We start from the raw sequence: 19,612 nt of genomic DNA, 5'->3' as shown, positions 1-19,612 counted from the left end.
TTTGCTTATAGTGAGACGATTTTATATGCTAATTTATGTGCACAAAAGTATTTTTTATGTGCACAAAATTATTATAAGTTCTGTATTTCCTTATGTACTGAGGTCTAACTGTAACTGTACTGTATTTTGGTATATATTGAGGTCTAACTGTGCTTTTTCTGGAAGCAATACTCTTTGTGCTATGAACAGGCATTCAATTCGGTAGATATATTTAGGGGTAATAGTGACGCGAGGTAGTTTAATTACTATATTGGCCAGCCTATATTTAATCACCTCTCTTTCATTTGGGGACACATGATGTAGATGTTGGCAGCGGGGCTGTGCCGACTCCTTGGTAAGAATGCAGAGTTTCATAACGGCATAGTTCTGACCTTTCTATGCTATGGAGAAGCCCGAAGTTTCTGTGGCTTGGCAGCCACAGGATTTGTGGGTCTTTTGTGGTTCTTGCAAGTCATGATTAACGTGAATGCGGTTGCCCAAGTCAGCACAAGTTTTTGTATCCAGTGAAGTCATCTGCAATCTGCTGATGTCAAAAAAGTCTGCGATCTCGCTGAGAAAATCGACAGTGGTTCCTCTAGGGATGTGCTGAAACTTATTGCTGAAGTTGGTCAGCAGAACTTGGGAGCATTTATTCTGTAACAGAACAAAGCCTTCAGCTATGCAGATCTTTCTTTTGAATAAAAGCGGGCAGGCTATTTGCCTCTGCAATGCCCTCATAGTCATCGAATTCATCAAAATGTTGCAGGTTACTAATGTGAACACACCACTCTTCCGTAGTAACAGTCGGCTGGATGTGGCGTGTGCAGTGAAAAATGTCACCTGCAACTCTCGCAAGTTTATCACTACTCAGTAATCCTGGAGAAAGTCCCGTTCGAGAATTAGGTCTTTTGATGAACTTTGGAGTATTATGAAATCTTCGGGATATATAAACACTTGAATGCTAACTCGTGTCGTGCATTGTTCCACCGGAGTTAAAAATTACCTCCTGCTGTGCGGGTCTTGGACCTAGTCCACTGGGTAGAAACCTTAATCGGTTTTTCTAGAAAGATCCGCTCACACCGGTCATTCGAAGCACTCGCTTTTAAACAAGGGACAGATTTGCAAACCCATGCAGAGGATTTCGCAGACGTGTACACATCTGGCAGATTAGCAGGAGCGGCGATTCCTCTGTCACCCCAGTTTTTCACACGATGGATACGCCATTCACTTTTCGAGAGCTGGATATGGCACTTAGCAAATTAAGAAGACGCTGTGCCGTGGGTCCGGATTTGATCAGCAATCAAATGCTGACAAATCTGCCATATGAGCAAAAAAGGGCCCTTTTGGACATATTTATTCATGTCTGGAGCACGGGAGAGATCCCACTTGTTTGGAAAACAGCATGGGTGGTGCCAGTCCTAAAGTCCGGAAAGGACCCTGCGCGCTTTGCATCATATTGACCGGTATCTCTTACATCATGCGTATCTAAGTTGATGGAAAGATTAATGTGTACAAGATTAACTTGGTACGTTGAACAAGGAAGGCGATGGCCATCGTGTATGATGGGATTTCGCCCATGACCGAGTGCCCAGGATAGTGTTTTGGACCTATTAAGCCACATCGACCACTACTACATCAGTGGACTATCGACACTCACCGTCTTCATGGACATTGCCAAGGCGTATGATTGTGTGCTTAAGGCAGGCATCGTGAATGAGCTCCAAGCCATGGGTGTGTCGGGAAATGCTCTTCGGTTCCTACATGAATTTCTCAGAGATTGCTGTGTCCGGGTTAAGCTTGGAAATGTAACGAGCGAAGAGGGACGCGTTTCTCTTGGTGTCCCACAAGGAAGTGTTCTATCTCTCTTGCTTTTTAACGCTGCCATGGCCAGCCTTCCTGACACTCTGCACTTAGCTCTGAAAGAAGTTAATATATCCATCTACGCCGATGACATCTGCATTTCGATCTCAGGGTACCAGCACAAACGTTTGGCCTGGATAGCACAGAGCGCTATTTCAATCATTGAGCGACACTTGTTGACACTTGGCCTGTCTTTATCAGCGGAAAAATTGGCCTTCATGCTCTTCCTGGGAGTGAGACGGAAGTCAACACGTCTGTCGCTGAATATTTGAGGCCACTTTATTCGTTGTGCAACAAGTTTCCGTTTCTTGGGCATTACCATCGACAACAAGGTATTATGGCGACATGCGGTTGATGGTATAGTCACTGCATCAGTGCAAAGGATCAACGCTCTTCGTAGCATGGCAGGGGTACGTCGGGGAACAATCCTATGTCCATGCTTAAATTGAATGCTGCGCTTATAACAAGCCGCTTTCTTTATCTGCTGCCACTGATATCTCCATCACCGAGCCAGTTCAAATGCCTAGAGGCAGTGCACAGAAAGGGTCTTCGCTTGGCGATGAGAGTTCCTCAGGCGGCTTCAAACATGAAGGTCACCAGTGAAGCCGAGTCTCTTCCACTTCGCATTTTGGTGTCTCAGGCCTTATTGACGCAGCTGTCAAGACTGGGCCAGTTCTTCGCAGGCATGGCGCTTCTCCGGCGGCTAAGAGCAAGGACTGGCTCACATTTCAATGGGGCACTGAACACATTTCGATATTTAGGCTTGAAACTGCCGAAACGGCGCCCTATGGACCCGCCATGGTCTTTTGTGGATGTTGCGTGTAACTTCGGCGTACCCAAGCTACCAGCGAAGCACACCATTCCAGCCGCAGAAGCAAAATTTCTTATGCTGAACCACTTGAGTACGATGTACCGCAGCCACCTACAAGTGTACACCGACGGATCAGTGTGCACGGATAGCTGTGCAGCGGCTTTCTGCATACCCTGCCTTGGCGTGTCATGGTCGGACCGCCTGGATCGCGTGGTTTCATCCACAATAGTAGAAAGCACTGCAATCACGGCGGCTTAGGGAAAATTGTGATCCTTTTCTGCACGAGATGTTGTAGTGCTGGCGGACTCCCAATCGGCGTTACAAAGACTGCATGGTGGCCTACCTCAAGGAAAGTTCACCAAGCAATGTCTGGCACAAATTAAACACCTAATTGGCAAGAGGTTTAATATAAAGTTTCAGTGGATCCTATCCACGTTGGCATTGAAGACAATGAAAAGGTTGATGCTCTTGCATGCGAAGCATGGACATCTGTTACAAAAGTAATAACTCCCAAGACTTACCAGAACAACAAAGATGTGATACGCAAATATTTCAAGGCGATCTACAAGTTTCCACACCAAGCATGTGTAATTCATGAACTTTCTCGTGAACAAGCGACGCTGTTGTACCACATAAGAACCGACTCCGCATACACCCCGGACGGGTCATTCAAGACTGGGAGATAGGCTTCCTCATTCTGTGCCTTTTGCGGTGACATCAGGGATATTGAACATTTCATTTGGCTTTGCCCACAGTTTGATGTGCAAAGAACAGCAATGATCCGCACCTTGCAAAAAGGCTGTCATAGGCACTGGACAGTTGATGACGTCATTTTTACTGAAGGACCCGCGGCAACTAGGAGCAACATGCAACGAATTTTGTTGGTATTCCTGCGAGACACTGGGCTGTCTGACACGTGGTCACAATTTCGAAATTCAGAATATGCTCAGGTGAAACAATTGCTGGCCATGCAGGCCAGGATAATCCTGCCTGCTGCAACACCACCATCACCACCACCTTCGTCAGCTTGCAGGCGAGGCCCGTGCTCATAATGGAGGTGTCTGCTTTATTGTCAATTAGTGCCAATACTCTGTCATGCAAAACGTTTGACGTCACCACCCTTCGTATCAATTTTGACTGCGTCTGTATATTTCCCTGCTGTCCTCACTGTTGCAGGGATGGAAGTGCTGCTCCAATTGGTCCAAAGTGCTCCAAAGGAAAAATGCCGCTCCATGCTGCTCCAAAGTGCAATATTTCCTAGTCACTGCTTCAAACCTTCTCCGAAAGGGTGTTGGCAAACTAAAAAGAATAAAGTTCAACCATGGGACCATCCTGTGAGCCTCAGCGAAACCAAAAGCAATCTGTATACACTATCATCCTAGTATGCTACACAGCGGTGGGAATCCAGAAAAATCTCAAGGAGGGACGCATATCAGGCCGTGGTGTCTAACTCGTATTTCTAATTTGGGTTGTATTTTTTATATATCGGGAATAAATCATGCTTTCAAATAAAATTAAAAAAAAACGAGCATGGGGTTCGAGCTCGAGAAGTTGCATAGTTCTATACCGTCTCTTTTTTTAACCTTTTTTCGATTTTCATAGTTCACACAGCTGAGGGGCATTTAGCACGGGTAATAAAAAGCCTTTGATTGCACTATACTTCACTCTTTCATTACCAAGCCTACGATCGACGCTTTTGAATCGTCGATATTGGCATGTTAGTTTTGTTTTCCGTGCACCCAGCATTTTCTAGTAGTGCTTAGTCCAGCCACTCAACCTTCAGAATCAATTTGAATTCGCCCGTTTTGTCAACATAGTAATTTTTGACGGACCTTTGAGCAAACCAATGTGCGTGTATTGTTGGAAAAGTGCAGTTAGCTGGCGAACTTGACAGAAGTGCGTGCCCCTCGTGATTATGCTACAGTAACATCAAATTTATGTAATCAAAAGAACTTTTGCAAGCCAAATATTCAATAAAGTGTCAGCTTCGCAATTTCACAACATTAAGCATTTGTTATTGCCAGAAGTTTATGTCAGCTATTCAATAGAGATCTGTTCGTAGGAGTCCAGGAAGATTTGTTCTACAAAAAATATTTATGAAGGTCTGCAGCATGTTTGAAGTGTCAAGGTGCCCTTCTCTGGCAGTTTCCAGCAACTTTGGTTTTGCTTGCATATTTATATCAGGCACAGGGTCTCATCTAGTGTCACTAGTTGGCCCTACTATGTCTTTGTCCCGCGCCTGGGTACGCACCAGTGCTGCAAAACACATGCGCTGCTCAAAACTGTCTGGCAACCCCACCTGGATTAAGTGAGGGCGAGCTTAGAGTTCGAAGATGACCGCACCTCAGCTTCAAGTTTTATGGCTACGATGTTTCACGTCAGCCTGAGACATCTGCAGCCGTTCATAGGTTTGTTTTGTTTACATCCTCAAGTTGTCTCCTCCATGGCAAGTGCGTATAGCTTCTGACCTTTGTGCGCAATCTTAAAGCTACTCCGGTTACGTGCGAGGACTACACTTCGCTGGGGCGTGGTGCGCTGGCGCCAGCTGTAGGCCTTCTCCTAACGAGAAGAAGGTTCCCAAAGCACATTTTGGCCCTGACTACAAAGTAGTGTGGAATGTTTTAGAACTGCGCGCAAGGTTGTCTTTTCTTTTTAATACGATATGCTCAAAAATGCAAAGAAATATGCTTGGATGCATATATTAGAAAGCCAACCTATGCGAATTGAGGTGGCTCATGGAAAGAGGTGACGCTAGATGAGATAACAAAGTTCATTGGACATTGTATTTAATGAGGGATCATTCACTTCACGGGCATCCATCTATATTAGAACACCTGGAGACTTTTACCGCAACACAAAAAATATTTTCTGAGAAAAGTGTACGGGTTCACTTGTGCCTCACGAAAAACCATGCCATGCTTTACCGCATGGCACGAGCAATGAAGCAGCACCTTGGTTTAGATTTTCTTATTTCATTATTTCTTATTCATTATTTTTATACTGTTCCTGGGTCAATCATATACAAAATGTATATTCTGAATTTTTCTTGTTTTCAATTTCGTTGCAAGTATAGTGTTTCTTTATTGTACTGTTTACCAGCTAAAAACCAAAAACTACATACTTCTCACATTTTTACTCATTTTAAAATATTTTGTTAATCTACAGCATATAATTTGTCGAAAGAGCATTTCATTGTGCAAAGTTTGGTATTCTGCAGTGCTCGCTGGAGTAATTTACAAACGAGCAAATCCGATCATTTAGAGACATGAAAAACAACCATTTTTGCGTGGTAACGAAAGAGTTAACTGTTAACTCAATTATATCATGTGCTAAAGCTAAATCTCAGGTGCGATACTTGCAAGAGGTGTGCTCCCCAGCCTGAACGCCAGAAAAGTTTAGGCTCTCTTGACCCCGCTCCCCCACGATTTACCCCGACTATACTGCTTGTATACTAGCTGCATACTAGCGTACGGCATGTTTAATAACAAATATATATATTAGATTCTTAAGTGATGCTTTAAACCTCAGGAGCCGATACGAATATACATCTGTTCCGAAAACACCAATAGCAACCCTAAGCTATAGCATTTTTTCTGTTCCGAAGACACTCAAGGCTGCTCCAAAGCACCATTTTTTCTGCTCAGGAATGTGCTCCAAAAAGCAAAATGTCTCTTCCATCACCTTTGCGTAATGGAGGATCTTCTGTACAATCTGGGCCAGCGGCCTCGCCTCTGAAGGTCGCTGAACTCAGTTTTTCTAATCGGCAAGACTGGGCGAGCGTCGTCCTGTAGCGTCGTATGAGGAGGCTGTGCTTGGTGACCTGTAGCAAACAGGCGATGACAAACTGGGTTCGTGCAACCAATGTTCAATGTTGCGATGATTGGAGATGAAGCTGTCTGTTGCTCGCCAGGTCGGGCACAAGGGGCGTTTTGCAAGAATCCATGGAGACCCACAGTGAATTATGTTCGGTAGACGTTTTCAGCTTCCCCACAGTGCAAACAAAGGGCCTGTGGTCGGGTGTTCGCCAGATGTCTCGTTTTGGTGACCAACGGGGGCCTGTGAAGACTGTTGCCTATGGTACTTCCAATTGATGAGCACAACGCTCAATTGGGTGCACCATGCTGCAAGTACTGCATGGTGGAAAATGTCCACTGCTCCTGTGTAGCTCATTTTGGCGCTGTTGTGGCGCTTCGTACTGTTAGGGAACATGGATAGCCTGGTGTAGCTCTGCATACACCATTTCCATAACAGAGCTGCCCCTTAGGTGGAACATTAACCTGCATCTTTTGTAGCTAGATGACAGCTCTGATGAGCTCTCGCAAGGCCCTTATGTCATTGCCGAGAGTGACAGAAGTTACCTCACTTGAGCGTATGACATTGCAATTACAATGCCTGGCACGCTGTTGAGGGGCCTTCTCCATGGCATTGCTTCTTCATGGAACTGCACAAGTTTTGCAGGTGGGTTTCGAAGTATGCTAGCTAAAATCTTCTTTGACGCCTCAAATGAGGTGGCAAACTGTTTTGGCTTTAGTCATAGAGGGGTCCGCATGCCTGGAAAGCCGATCCATGTCTTCTATGTAGGTTGTCACCCTTGCCTCTATCACCTACTGTGCCCTCTCCTTCTTGTCCATTCTGGCAAAGGCCTTGAGGAACTGCTGTTGAAACTCATCCCACACGGAAATGTTGCCTCGTAGTACTACGTTTTTTCAGAATGTTCGAGAGCACAGTAGACGTAGTGTAGCTTATGCTAGTGTGTCCAATCATTCATGATGGTGACCCGCTCAGAAGGCTCGAACCAGTTCTCAGCATCTTCAAGAGCAGCTCTGTGAAATGTCTGCGGTGTCTTGGGTTGCTTGATGACCAGCTCCGTTGGTGCTGGTGTGGTGATGATAGGGGGTGTTTGGTTCGGAGCCCTCTGTCATTCAGGCAGCAAACCGTGCTGTGGCTGGAGGCCCTGAAGATGACGACCGGAACGCACGTGCACAGGAATAAGGCCAGTTGAGCTACTCGATAGGCTTGCTTCTGGGGTACTCTATGGAGACTGCATCAATTACCGTACCCCACAGCTCCACTAGAAAATGTCACCAAGCTGGCAGATGGGTGCTAGAATACACCGGGACGCAAATACAAAGCAGGATTTTCACTCGAGGCAAAATAGTAAAAACCAGAGCATGCGCACAATAAACAACTTGGTTGTCCTCCTTTGAGAGGCTGGCCACTATAGTTGCCAGCCTACCTCGCATCAATATAACTTCTCTTCTGCTGACTGAAAGCTACATGTCTAATCTTCTCAACTGGGCAGCTTTTCGAAGCAGTTATTGTGTCGATTGTGGCAATGTTTAACGTGTTACTGCTCACTACTCTTAGAGAAGCATACTGGTACTTTGTCGTTACAGCTGTAATGCAGCTTTATTTCGATACCAGTATTTATTTATTCTAGTGAATTTTTTGTTTTGGCAACATGTCATGGAACTGAGGGAAGCAGCTACAAAGTCCTATGCTAGAAAGTGTGCTTAAAAATGCTCTCAGCCATACCATTCACTGCATACGTGATTTTACAGTCTGTTTTGCTTGTTTACAGGCCATTCCTAAAGAGAAAACTTGGCGGGTTGACTTGAGTGACATGGTGGACTTTTTGGTGGACCCGAACAGCAGGTAAGTTCAGTAACATCAATGACCTTGTTGTGTGTCATGATATCTAAGTTGGTTACAAAGAAAACAAAAGCCAGTAACTCTGAGAATCCGTGTTTAGAGAGCTCCGCACACAACTGTGCTTTTCGCTTGTACATTCACCTCTTATCCTCTTCGTATAAAAATACAGTTAAACCTGGATATAAGAAAATTGATAAATTTCTTTAAAAATTTGTTTTAATGACAATTTTGTTATATGCATGTTCGATACGACAATTCAAAAAATAAATGCACGAATTGAATAAAAAGGGGACTAGAGGTAAATCTAACCACAAACACCTATTTTACAGTAAAGAACTGCTTTATTATTGCGATAGCAATTATGGACACTTTCGGTGGGTTTTCCGTTTCCGCCAATTTTCGTAACAAGTCGATATTGATAATATGCCCCCGCGCATCCTAACTGTCACAAGCAGGTAAAAGCACGCGAGTGCTGCTGAAGCAGAAATCAAATGAGTTGTCCCATCCCTATCGTCGCCTGGAAAGTGCATAAGATAGCATTTCGCGTGTGTTAGGACTGCTGTCGATTGCTAAAACAGAAAGTAAACCACATGTCTTAAACGAGCAGGAAACAACGCGGGAAGGGGGCGGGAAGTTGCTCGAGTGGCAATAGTGAACTTGGACTAAAAGGACGGCCGCGATCCCTGGCACGCTTGCTATCTCGGCGAATATTAGTGCAGTTCCAACGTGAAGGGACTGTGTGAAAAAAAGCACTTCTTCCTGAGTGACCGTATTTGCTCACACCAACGTTTTGTAGGAGTTTTGCGATATTGGATGCAAAAACGTTGGCTGCTAGCCTTAGTTCTTATGGCATTACAATTTTTTGCTATCGCATTCATTGCATTGCATACAAAGTGCCGTCGCCTTTCCAAAACTAATCGGCTAATCGCAAAAGCTACCAGCCTGCCAACTCGTCGCGGCGCAAGATGGAAGCGTGTGACGAGTCAAGCTTCGCAGAAGATCTGTTGTCGCCGTGGTCTCGGAGAGTTTCCATCAGTGCCTAATCTAACATCCCCTCGGTGGTAACGACACGGTCGTCTGAAAATAACAAACGTCAGTTTCGCCGCAAGGGCAAAACAATGAATGCAATGTGACAAGCCTACCGTTGGCCAAGCAAAGGAAGGTCGTGTTTGGAAAATCATTGGAAACACCCCTTTCCATGGTTGTCACTGCGTTGGAATACCATGCAATAGCCAAGCATGTTCTTGGCATGGAAGCCAAGCATTTTGGCCAATGCAATTTCTGGCTCACTTATTTTAATTTTTTGTCTTGACTACACTTTCATTCCCTGGCTACTTTTTTCTCGATTTTTCATGCCCTATTCCCCCCCACCCACGAGAAGTAACAAGAGAAATATTTTTAGTGCTTAAGGTTTGTTTTACACGTATTATGTAGAAGGCAATATGCCATTTTTCCATTTCGCAAACTCTTGTGATTCTGAAGGCTTCTCTTGAAGTCATCTATCGTAGCCGCATGCCTTCTCGCATAGGTGCACCTTCTTGACCTGAAGCAAACACGAGCCATCCTTTTGTTACGTCTGAAACAGCTGCGTCAGTTTTGATGAACAGGGTATGTCTCATCTGGAAAGGGGGAAGAAAAATACATGAGATCCTCTCCTTTAATAAGCCATCTCTTAGGCGACGGCTTTCATCAATTTTCAACAAAACACACAGTAGGAAAATTTCTTGGGAAACTGATTGGTTATGCATGATTATGAGGATGACAGCACTTGCATAGACGAGAAGAAAGTACTGGTTGGATTGCATGATGCATTTTTATTACTAAAGTAGTGTGCAGCCATGAGAGATCCCCATCAATGTGAAAAAATGAAGACAAACAATTAAAAAAAATCTCTTTATCCTCGTACATTTCAGAACATATATTCTCTCAATTGAAGAAAAGGCAGTTTTTTTCACTGATAGCATTCTGGAAGCAGCATTGGTGCAGAAGCGCTGTTTAGTGTCCTTGTTTTTTTCTTGTATATACGTATCTTTATATTTATAAACATTACTGAGGTAGTCAATGCACCTTTATTTACAAAGGTTATTTTTGTTGAGTAGCTTCTGTTGTCAATGCTTTATTTTATTTCAATACTCATTATTGAGCAGTCCTGCCGCTTAGTCATGAAGCTGACTGTTTAAATGAGTAAATTGGTTATGTGCTCTGGCTCCCACAATTCAGCAAGCTGATAGAACAGGAAATAAGATTATACAACATTCAAGTGGTGAATATGGTGGCAGTGAAACTGTTTCAATTCTCAATCTTGCTCCACTTGGCAGAAGTTTGCTTTTTTCAGGAGGGCAGCATATATAAATTAGATAAATTGTATTAATAGGTCAAGTTTTCAAACAAACATCAGTGAAACATTTTCTAAAGAACAGCAACCAAAATAACACAGCATTGAGAAGTCTACATAACAAAAAGTCATTAGGATGTTTCGAATAAAAGGTGAAGCAAAACCAATTTATTTGTTTTCTGTTGATGCTCGCCAAGCAGAAGCACATTTGCAGGCTTTTAAATGAAAAATTATTCTCAGCAGCCCAGCAGTACTTCTTTGTAACTACATTAGTACAATATGATGGAGCTTTGTGTGCACAGCGTATTCAGCACTGCTGACATTTTTTAGTAACAAATAGCTGACCTGTAAAAAAACCAATACATAAATTACAAAGTTGATAAATGTAGCACATGTTTAGAAGCTTTGAAGAAGTCTCTACTATATCCAGTGGTTGTGGTGCCAGTAGAAGGATAATCTTGCCATAACAAAACAGCATCAATGCAACAAAATGTTCATTGCATATTCGACGAAGTACTTGTAGGACTTGGAAAAGTATGCTTTCGTTGTAGAAAATTGGGATTAAAATTGGCCAAACCCTATAAGTATTTACGCCTGATTATTTCCTGTAAACAGCATTTTTTGGTGTAAATTTCATAAAGTTGCTGTTGCACAACTGAAAGAATCATGTGATTTTGTGTAATTAATAGTCTGACAAGTGGCTTTTACTTCATGCAAGAAAATAGAACAGATATACGTAATTAAAGATACATTAAGCTGATGATAGATCATTTGCGACAGATTATACAATGGAAATTCTCAAGAAATGCATTACAATCAGAATAACATCACTTGCCAACATTGCGTACTTATTGACTAACCATAACTCTTAAACTGTGCCAACATCTGAAATGACAATTTTCTCAATATCGATCATTGAATTCCCGAAGTTGCTGAAGCTAAAATTGCATCACATGTTTTTTTTTTTTCAAAAGTAGAAAGTAGAATTACACTAATGTAGACCCAACAATACCGAGGAACCTCAGTGCATCAAAGCATTACGTAAAAGAAAAAATACAGGCGCAGCCGAATTTGGATGGTAGATGCAAATGACTTTCTCGCATTCGGCACCAGCTTGCATATCTATTTTACCTTTCAAGTATGACCCCACGCACAAATTTGCAATTTCGAATTAATAAAGCACTGGCACCAACCCTAAATCGCTTGGTGCATTAGCGAGATGCACTCATCGTCAGCGACAGGCAGTCCCGCCAGAAGGGAACAAGAAATGGCCGCGCACCACGCATCAATTAACATACACAACCGGCGGCTGGGCGCCCGTCCTTTGTACCGGGTCGTTTTAGTTAATTTCAAGTTTTCTCTGAAAACAGTGCATCACTAATTTAAAAAATACGCTGAATTGAATCGGTGCTCGAACACTGTACCGAATAACATTTCGAGTATGTCCGGTTTTTACTTGTAACAAGTGACTGTAACTACACCATGTGCAATCTCTGCGAGATGAGCTAGGACTACAGCTAAGACTACGCAGTGCCCACTTCTTAATAAATGCGCTTTTTCGCCCCGTAAACCTGACCGCCAATTCACATATGGCACTGGGAGAACAAAGGCAAATTCAAGTACTGCTGATATTTACTCACCTCCTATTTCAACTTGAATAAACAGCTCGTCGCTGCACAGCTGTGACACCCGTGACATCCATCCAATGTGCGAACGAGGTGAAGATGGCGCGCAGTCATACACGTAACACGCAGTGGAATGTGGAAGCGAGCATAAACGGTGCATGCGTGTGTACTTGCTTAAAAGCTAAATTATTTGCAATATTTTTGATGACTTTTGTACTGTTACGTAAGTGCTTTACAGCCGTTCCTGTTTGTGGGCTTCTGAAAATTGCCTGTCTGGTTTTTTTGGTAAACTAGTTTTCTTAAGCGCTGTCTGCATGGGCCAAACGATGCGCACACGATAAAAAGTGTGCAGTTTAAACGCCACACTGTGAACTTGCTGGTACACTTCAGTCCTTTGGATGAAAAAAAAAAAAAAAAAAGAGGTATTCCGTAGAGAACCCAGTGCGAACTGAATTAATGACCGGAACAAATGAGAGTCCGTGGCTATGGTAGCTGTTTGTCCGACTTCACGACAAAGTGACCAAAGAAACGGACACATCTGTTTTTACCGCTTTACTTTTTTGCCTCTTGTACGTGCTCGCATGCCACAAATTTCTATCAAATAGTATATAGTAATACACAAAAGTAAGTAAGCTTGATGAACAGGCTAATTCTGTGAACATTGGCCAGCAACCACGGAATGTGTTAGGAAAGCCCTTGGCCTCCATGTTAAATATCACAGGTATTTTCCCAAACTTTTGTGTCGTTCTAATTATTGAGAAGGGCAAGCAACTAAAAAAAACGCACACTTAAAAAAAACGATTTGAGGCTTTCGGTACCATCTCGCCCATATTTTGCTTGTAGGTTATGCCCTTTTCTGTCCCGCTGTCCGGGCATTGACCAATGATAAAGGAAGCCGATGGGAATCCAAGCTGTTTGCCATCATCTGTCATCAGCCACTGCTGGTAGGGTGAACGCTGAACCTTGAGCAATATGGCTCGACGCTGCGGATAGGGTCGGCCGCTTGGAGTATCGTGTGGTCACATTAGTGTCATTAAGGGTACTGTTAATGATGTACGAACAGACAAATGTACAGGCAGACAGACATACAGACAGATGGACAGACAGACAGACAGACCAAAATTATTGCGTTGAAGGTCCCCAAGAAAGACTATCGTCTTTAAAAATTGTAATGCTATAAGAAGTAAGGCTGGCAGCCAACTCTTTTGCATCCGTTATCGCGGAACTTCTACAAAACGCTGGTGTGAGCAAATACGGCCGCTCCAGGAAGAAATGCTCTTTTCATACAGTCCCTTCGCATTGAAACGTTGAAACCGCACTGATACTCGAATACTCGCCAAGATAGCAAGTGCGCCAGAGGTCGCGACCGCTCTTAAACCCAAGCATTATTTCTACTTCAGCGATTCTCCCCCCCCCCCCACCCCTCTCTACATAGTTTCATGCTCGTTTAAGGCGGGTGGTTTACTTTCTGTTTGAGCATTCGATGGCAGCTCTATCAGGCGGGAGATGTTACCTTGTGCACTTTCCAAGTGGTAAAAATGGCAGACTCTTTTCATTTCTGCTTCCGCAGCGGTCGCACATTCTTAGCTGCTCATGAAAGTTGCGATGCGCGGGGGCATGTTATCAATTTGGACTTGTTGCAGAACATGGTGGCGACGGCAAAAACCCGCCGAGGCTGGCCATTTAATCCCCACCACAATAACAACGCAGTTTTCTACTGTAAAATGAGTGTATTGGGTTATATCTGCCTTCAGTTCCCCTTTTGGTAAATTTGTGCTTTATTTTTTAACAGTTCTACGAAACCTGCATATAAACGAAATCCTTTTTATAACGAATTTTTTTCAGGAATTTGTCAATTTCATTATATCCAGGTTTAACTGTATATCAGCTACATTTGTCACCCGCCCGTAGCTCGAAGCTTGGAAGAAGGAAATAAATGACTTGCTGTTAGTTTGACATGAAAACAACGTCCGTGCCGTTTTTACTTTGATTCCGCGATGTTCTCCATGACATCCCAATGCAGGTACAGTCGAACCCCACTACAATGAAACTGATGGAAAACAGAAAAAATTTTGTTGTTGCGAAAATTTCGTTGTAGTGAAATTAGAAAAAAATATACCTATATATAGCTTATATGAGCTAGCAAAACAAAGGAACGTTTGTTCTCAAAATTCAAAAAAATGTCCGCTGGTCCTATTCTTTCCCAGCAATGTCGCGTCATGATTGTTGCCCATGCATAGTGACGCTGTGGTGAAAAATATGCTGAAACAATGCCTAAAACTACCTTCGTGAACAAACCAAACAGTTGCATTAACATGTTAACACCAGCAGCCGTCCGCCGTCAAAAGTATCCGACCAGGCCGAGATGGAGGCAGGGTATCGTGGAGCGGCGACTTTTGCATTATTCTATGCCATCCTTATCATCCATCACTCGCGGTTAGCTGATGTTGTTGATAATGCGGACGAACAGCCGCTCTGATTAGTAGCCACACTGGCCAAGCGCGAACATAATGATAAGCATTGGAATCGAAAAAGTCATCGTTTTGCAGTTGCACCCTGCAGCTGCGTGACGAAAACCATGAACTGAGCGACTGAGCTTCAGCTTTGGATCATCTGCGGCTCAAAGCAAGCCAGTGGCAAAAGCAGGGCAGTCGCATTGCCATCGCTATTGAGCAATGGCGGCGCCCATGCTTGTTGGAAAGCGGCGGTTTCTGGTGGTGCCAACGAGTGTTTTAAACTTGATTGACCCATTTTCAGGCTCTGAAAATGCATCGAAATGTTAGATTGGGTTTGGTGCATAAAAATAAGCGTCTGAGCCTGGAATTGCATCGTAGAATTTCGTTGAAGCGGGACAATCGAAGAAAAAGCGTTCGTTGTGGCGGCAGTATTTATGCATTGACTCCTATGGACTGCTAACTGGGAATCGTGAATTTTTCATTGTAGCAGAAATTTCGTTGAAAGCAGCGTTAGTCGTAGCGAAGTTCGACTGTAGAGGTATCAGCATAGAAAACTCAGCTATAGCAAGTGAATAAGCTAACCAAAAAAACAGTAGATATACAATGCCACAGTAGGCATACATATACAAAGACATTCAGATTTTCTTTGCAAACATAGGTGCAGCCACAAACAAGTTCATGAAAAAATTGATTTCTGCATACCGTATTTACTTTATTCTACCACGCCCTCGATTGTAACGCGCACCCCGTTTCCACGACGAAAAAAGAAAGTAAGACATCGATTGCAACGCACACCCATTTTTCTCGTTGGCCCGCACGATCACACCACTCGGGAAAACGACTCCTTTCGAGAGCGTCTTCCGTTGAAATATGAGTTAAGGGAAAAGCTTGTGCCTATCTGACGTGCAACGGAGCATTGCCATCACTATAGTTTTACCGTGGCCCGATGTCGGCACGCGAACTTGCTTCGCCCCCTTCTTCTCGACGGTTGTGGTGCCAGGCATGTCGAAGTTAAGAGGCGTCTAATCGGCATTCCCGATTTTCCCAAGCATGTAGCCATTGTTGTGCCGCAAGTTTAGGACGAACCTCTGAAAACTGTGAAGCTTTTCATCGAACTCCTTCGGAAACTTTTCGCATATGCCTGTTCGCCTTCGGAGGGAAAAGCCTTTCCTCTTCATGAAGTTAGTTAGCCTGCACCTGCTCGTTTTCAACTGGCTGCACATTAGCCCTTTTTCTAAGCCTAACTGCATAGCCTGCACTTGGAGCAGTTATGTCGTCACGGGCCGCTGTGCCGCTCACTGCTTAATCACATACTCGCCGAGCAGCTCTTCAGTTTGCAGGAACCGACCCTGCTGTGGTCCAATGAAGCCTTTGCGTGAATCTTTGCTGTTGACAATCTTCTGCTTTTGTTTCCGCCAGTCCCGCACGCACGTTTCGGGAATTCTGAAGGACCGCGATGCGGCCCAATTTCCGTCCGTTTCGGCACACGCGCTGACTTTTCTTTGAAAAGCGGCATCGTGGTGCATTCGTCGAGTTTTTAGGGTCGGCCTTTCCATACCGTCGATGCTGACGCACTACAAGATGACAAACTCCTCAGCACACATACGAAGTGCTGCACATGGGAAACACATAGGCAGAAATGGCCGATGCGCCATGCCGACGCACGTAGGGGGCGGCCATTTTAGAAATGCCGATGGCAATAGAATGACCGTATTAATTTTTTTCGTACTCGATTGTAACGCGCATGCGATTTATGAACTCGCTTAACCGGAAAAAATGTGCGCGTTAGATTCGAGTAACTGGGGTATGTGAAACACAGCCAGACAGTGACATCAAATTTGTTAATGGGAGATTTGTAACAATGTGAACAAGATAATACTGATTGATTGATTGATATGTGGGGTTTAACGTCCCAAAACCACTATATGATTATGAGAGACGCCGTAGTGGAGGGCTCCAGAAATTTTGACCACCTGGGGTTCTTTAACGTGCACCCAAATCTGAGTACACGGGCCTACAACATTTCCGCCTCCATCGGAAATGCAGCCGCCGCAACAAGATAATACTAAAAGCACGAAATACAACACAGTGTGAGTAATGCACAGTTGCATAAAATAACACCTTGTTTGCTGAGCGTGTTAACGATATGACAGTCAAGTGGTGTACGTCTCAACTTCAAGAACTTTGTCTTTTTAATTTTGTTTTTGGTTGGACACATTTGCTTCAGCAACAAGAAGATACATTCTGGTCAGTCTAAAAACGCTGATGATCCGACTTGTCACTTCCAGTTTGTGTTGTTCACAGCCGACAATATTTAACCTATTCACAGACAGGCAAGAGATAAGGTCCGTTATGCTATTCCCTTTCATTTTCTTGAAGCTAAAACATGCAAGTGCATCTTCCATAGCTTTAATCAGGTCTGTTAAAAACTTGGACGGGTATAGGAGCTCCCTCTGTCTATCTAAGTGTACAGACACACTGGCGGGAAGCATGCCGCGGCACGGTTACAGTGAATTAGAAGGGGGTAGTGGGCTCACTCTCCGGCGGAGGGTATGCAGAGGGGTGGCTCCAGAAATGTCGCACGTTTGTGGTTCTCTGGTCGCAGGACCAGCGGCGCTGGCATCGCCATCAATGGAAGAATTTTGGGAGGGACGTTGTAGCTGAGCCGGTTGTGGGCCGGTCAAGTCCTGCAGAGCAACAGAGTTTGAGTTTGAGCCACGTTGTGTGGCTGTGGACATTGTTGCGCCGAGTTTTTGCCGTCAGCTTTGAGCGTTACGCACCATACAAGATGACAGTATGCTTTACAGTGCATAGTGTAACCATGCTGCGACAACGGCAAAACCACTGTTAGGCGCTCGAGTGTCTTAACAGGCAACGTGTTCGTGAAGAGTAAGCAGGACCTGTCATTGTTTGACATCCTGAAGGATAAAAACGGGCCGAAAGAATGCGAGAGGAACCAGCACAGAGCGGACAAGCTTCTGGAAGACACCAACGCAGCTTGCGAACTCCACTTGCAACCGCGTCTGTGAATATTATCGATGAAAAAAAAGTGCACATACCTCACCCATTATCCACGCCGGGGCTGTTTTCAACTTGTTCGGCTGACCAACTTTTGTGACTGAGGAGGCCTCCTTCATCCCTCAAGTCAGCTGTACAGCTTCGTGAAAAAGCTCGAGGATATTTTCACAGAATGTTTTTGCCAGAGTAAGGTACACTTTGACAGCATCATGGACATACTGGCAATTGTTCAGCGCAGACTCTCGATTGAAGTTGGTTGCAGTGTGCACGCAGCTGCCCTTAAAGCAAAAGTAATTACTTTTTACGTTGTCACACGTCTTCATTCAATTTGAAAGGACTGAACACTGACAATTAGGCAGGGAAGCAGCAGAGGGCCAAGCAGCTGAAGATGAGCTGTCACACATGAAGTGAATAAGGTGTGTAAATCAGTGGCTAGATGGTGTACTTCAGTTCTTGCAAATAAGAGCTTCATGTCAGGAGCAGAAGCTTCGTGTGTATCTTTATTTAGTTTTTCACTATGTCGCTCTACATATGTCTAACATATGTGTATCTACATAATTATGATTATTAATAACTCCCAGAAAACTGTTGTGTAATGATCTACAACTGAAGCAGAACAAAAATTATTTAAGCACTACAGTTTCACTTTATAAAAAGGCGCAAACGCAGACAGCACAGTTGCATGTCAAAGCTTTTCTGGGAAGTGAACGTGCACTGTTTTCTAATTATGTCGTGAAAGGGCGGGCACAATCTTGTTGCGAATTCTATTTAGGTTCGGTCTACACAGCATGAACCGTACATTTGGTCACTGTATCAAACCATATAATTTGTGGGATACATCATCCTTTTCGACGAGGTGTTATATTCGAGGAAACACGATGTGGTTTGAACAAATATAGTGCTTATCAGGAATACTCTACTAACTCGAGCACACACCCTCCGAAACCCACACACACACACAAAAAACGTTAGCTGCGTCGCACTAGAAAGGAGAATGCACAGACTGCGCCGGCTGCCATCGGACTAATTTTTAGGAAGCTGTATTGCAAAAGAAAAGGAAAACACTGTAAAGCAAGAGCACCAGAAGCCCTTAATATAATCAGAGGGCAGTCAAAGCATGCAAGTTTATTACAAATATGGAATAAATGCATGTTCCAACTTTTACGAGCAGCCATCGGCGAGCAGCTTCTGCAGGTGAAGCTTCCATTGAAGATGCCTGTGGCGCCATCTCTCTTATGTGATGCCAAAAGCGTCAGAGTAGCTGTGGAGTAAGCCCACTGCCCTCTTCTAATACACTGTAGCACGATCCCGCCCGTCGGTGCCTTCGCTCGGCAGCCAGCCGCATGCTCTCTGCATTGGCGGAGCCGCAAGAAAAGTGAGACAGGAATGGACTTGTCGAAACGCGCGCCCGCCTGCTCGGTGCCCGCTCGCGGCTTGTCTTGACAGACGGAGAGAGGAAAAGGGATGAGTGAGGAGGCGCCGCCAATGTGAGGAGGAAGAGAGGAAAAACAGGTGCTCATTGGTGGTTTGCTTGTGCAGGAGCCGGCGGCAGCAGGAAAAATAGCCCAGCGAGCGATTCGGTCGGCGGCCGAAATTTCACGACGCTCGGCGGGAGAAAGAGAGAAAAGCGGCCTCTCGCAAGTGGTGAGCGGCGTGCGGAGTGTGTTTGTAACTTAAAAAGTGAGGCATCATTCTGCCTGAAGCAAGCTGGAATCCTCCGAGTAAAGCAACAGCCTGCTACATTCGTTGCACTTCGTCTTTTTCAACATCTTCTGGGCCACATAACCACTGACGTAATTAGTGTTGTGCGAGTTGCCTTTGCGTCAGAGATCAGTGTGCTCAGGGAGGGCTTCACAAGCAACAGTCATCTCTTGAA

The 19,612-nt window shown here is 44.3% G+C and overlaps 1 protein-coding gene across 3 annotated transcripts in view; it reads left to right on the top strand.

Moving 5' to 3' along the window:
* The window catches only part of LOC119181200 (uncharacterized), an 84,305-nt gene that overhangs the window by 48,163 nt on the left and 16,530 nt on the right, over positions 1 to 19,612 (top strand). For all 3 annotated transcript variants that reach the window (XM_075883940.1, XM_075883939.1, XM_075883938.1), the window contains one exon: positions 8,232 to 8,305. In XM_075883940.1, coding sequence (XP_075740055.1) covers positions 8,232 to 8,305 — 74 coding nt within the window. The remainder of the gene's footprint in view (positions 1 to 8,231; positions 8,306 to 19,612) is intronic.

The sequence above is a fragment of the Rhipicephalus microplus genome, unplaced genomic scaffold, assembly GCF_043290135.1.
Source record: "Rhipicephalus microplus isolate Deutch F79 unplaced genomic scaffold, USDA_Rmic scaffold_22, whole genome shotgun sequence".
Classification (NCBI taxonomy): Eukaryota; Metazoa; Arthropoda; class Arachnida; order Ixodida; family Ixodidae; genus Rhipicephalus; species Rhipicephalus microplus.
Note: the sequence above shows the minus strand (reverse complement) of the source record. Positions and strands in the feature narration are given on the sequence as shown.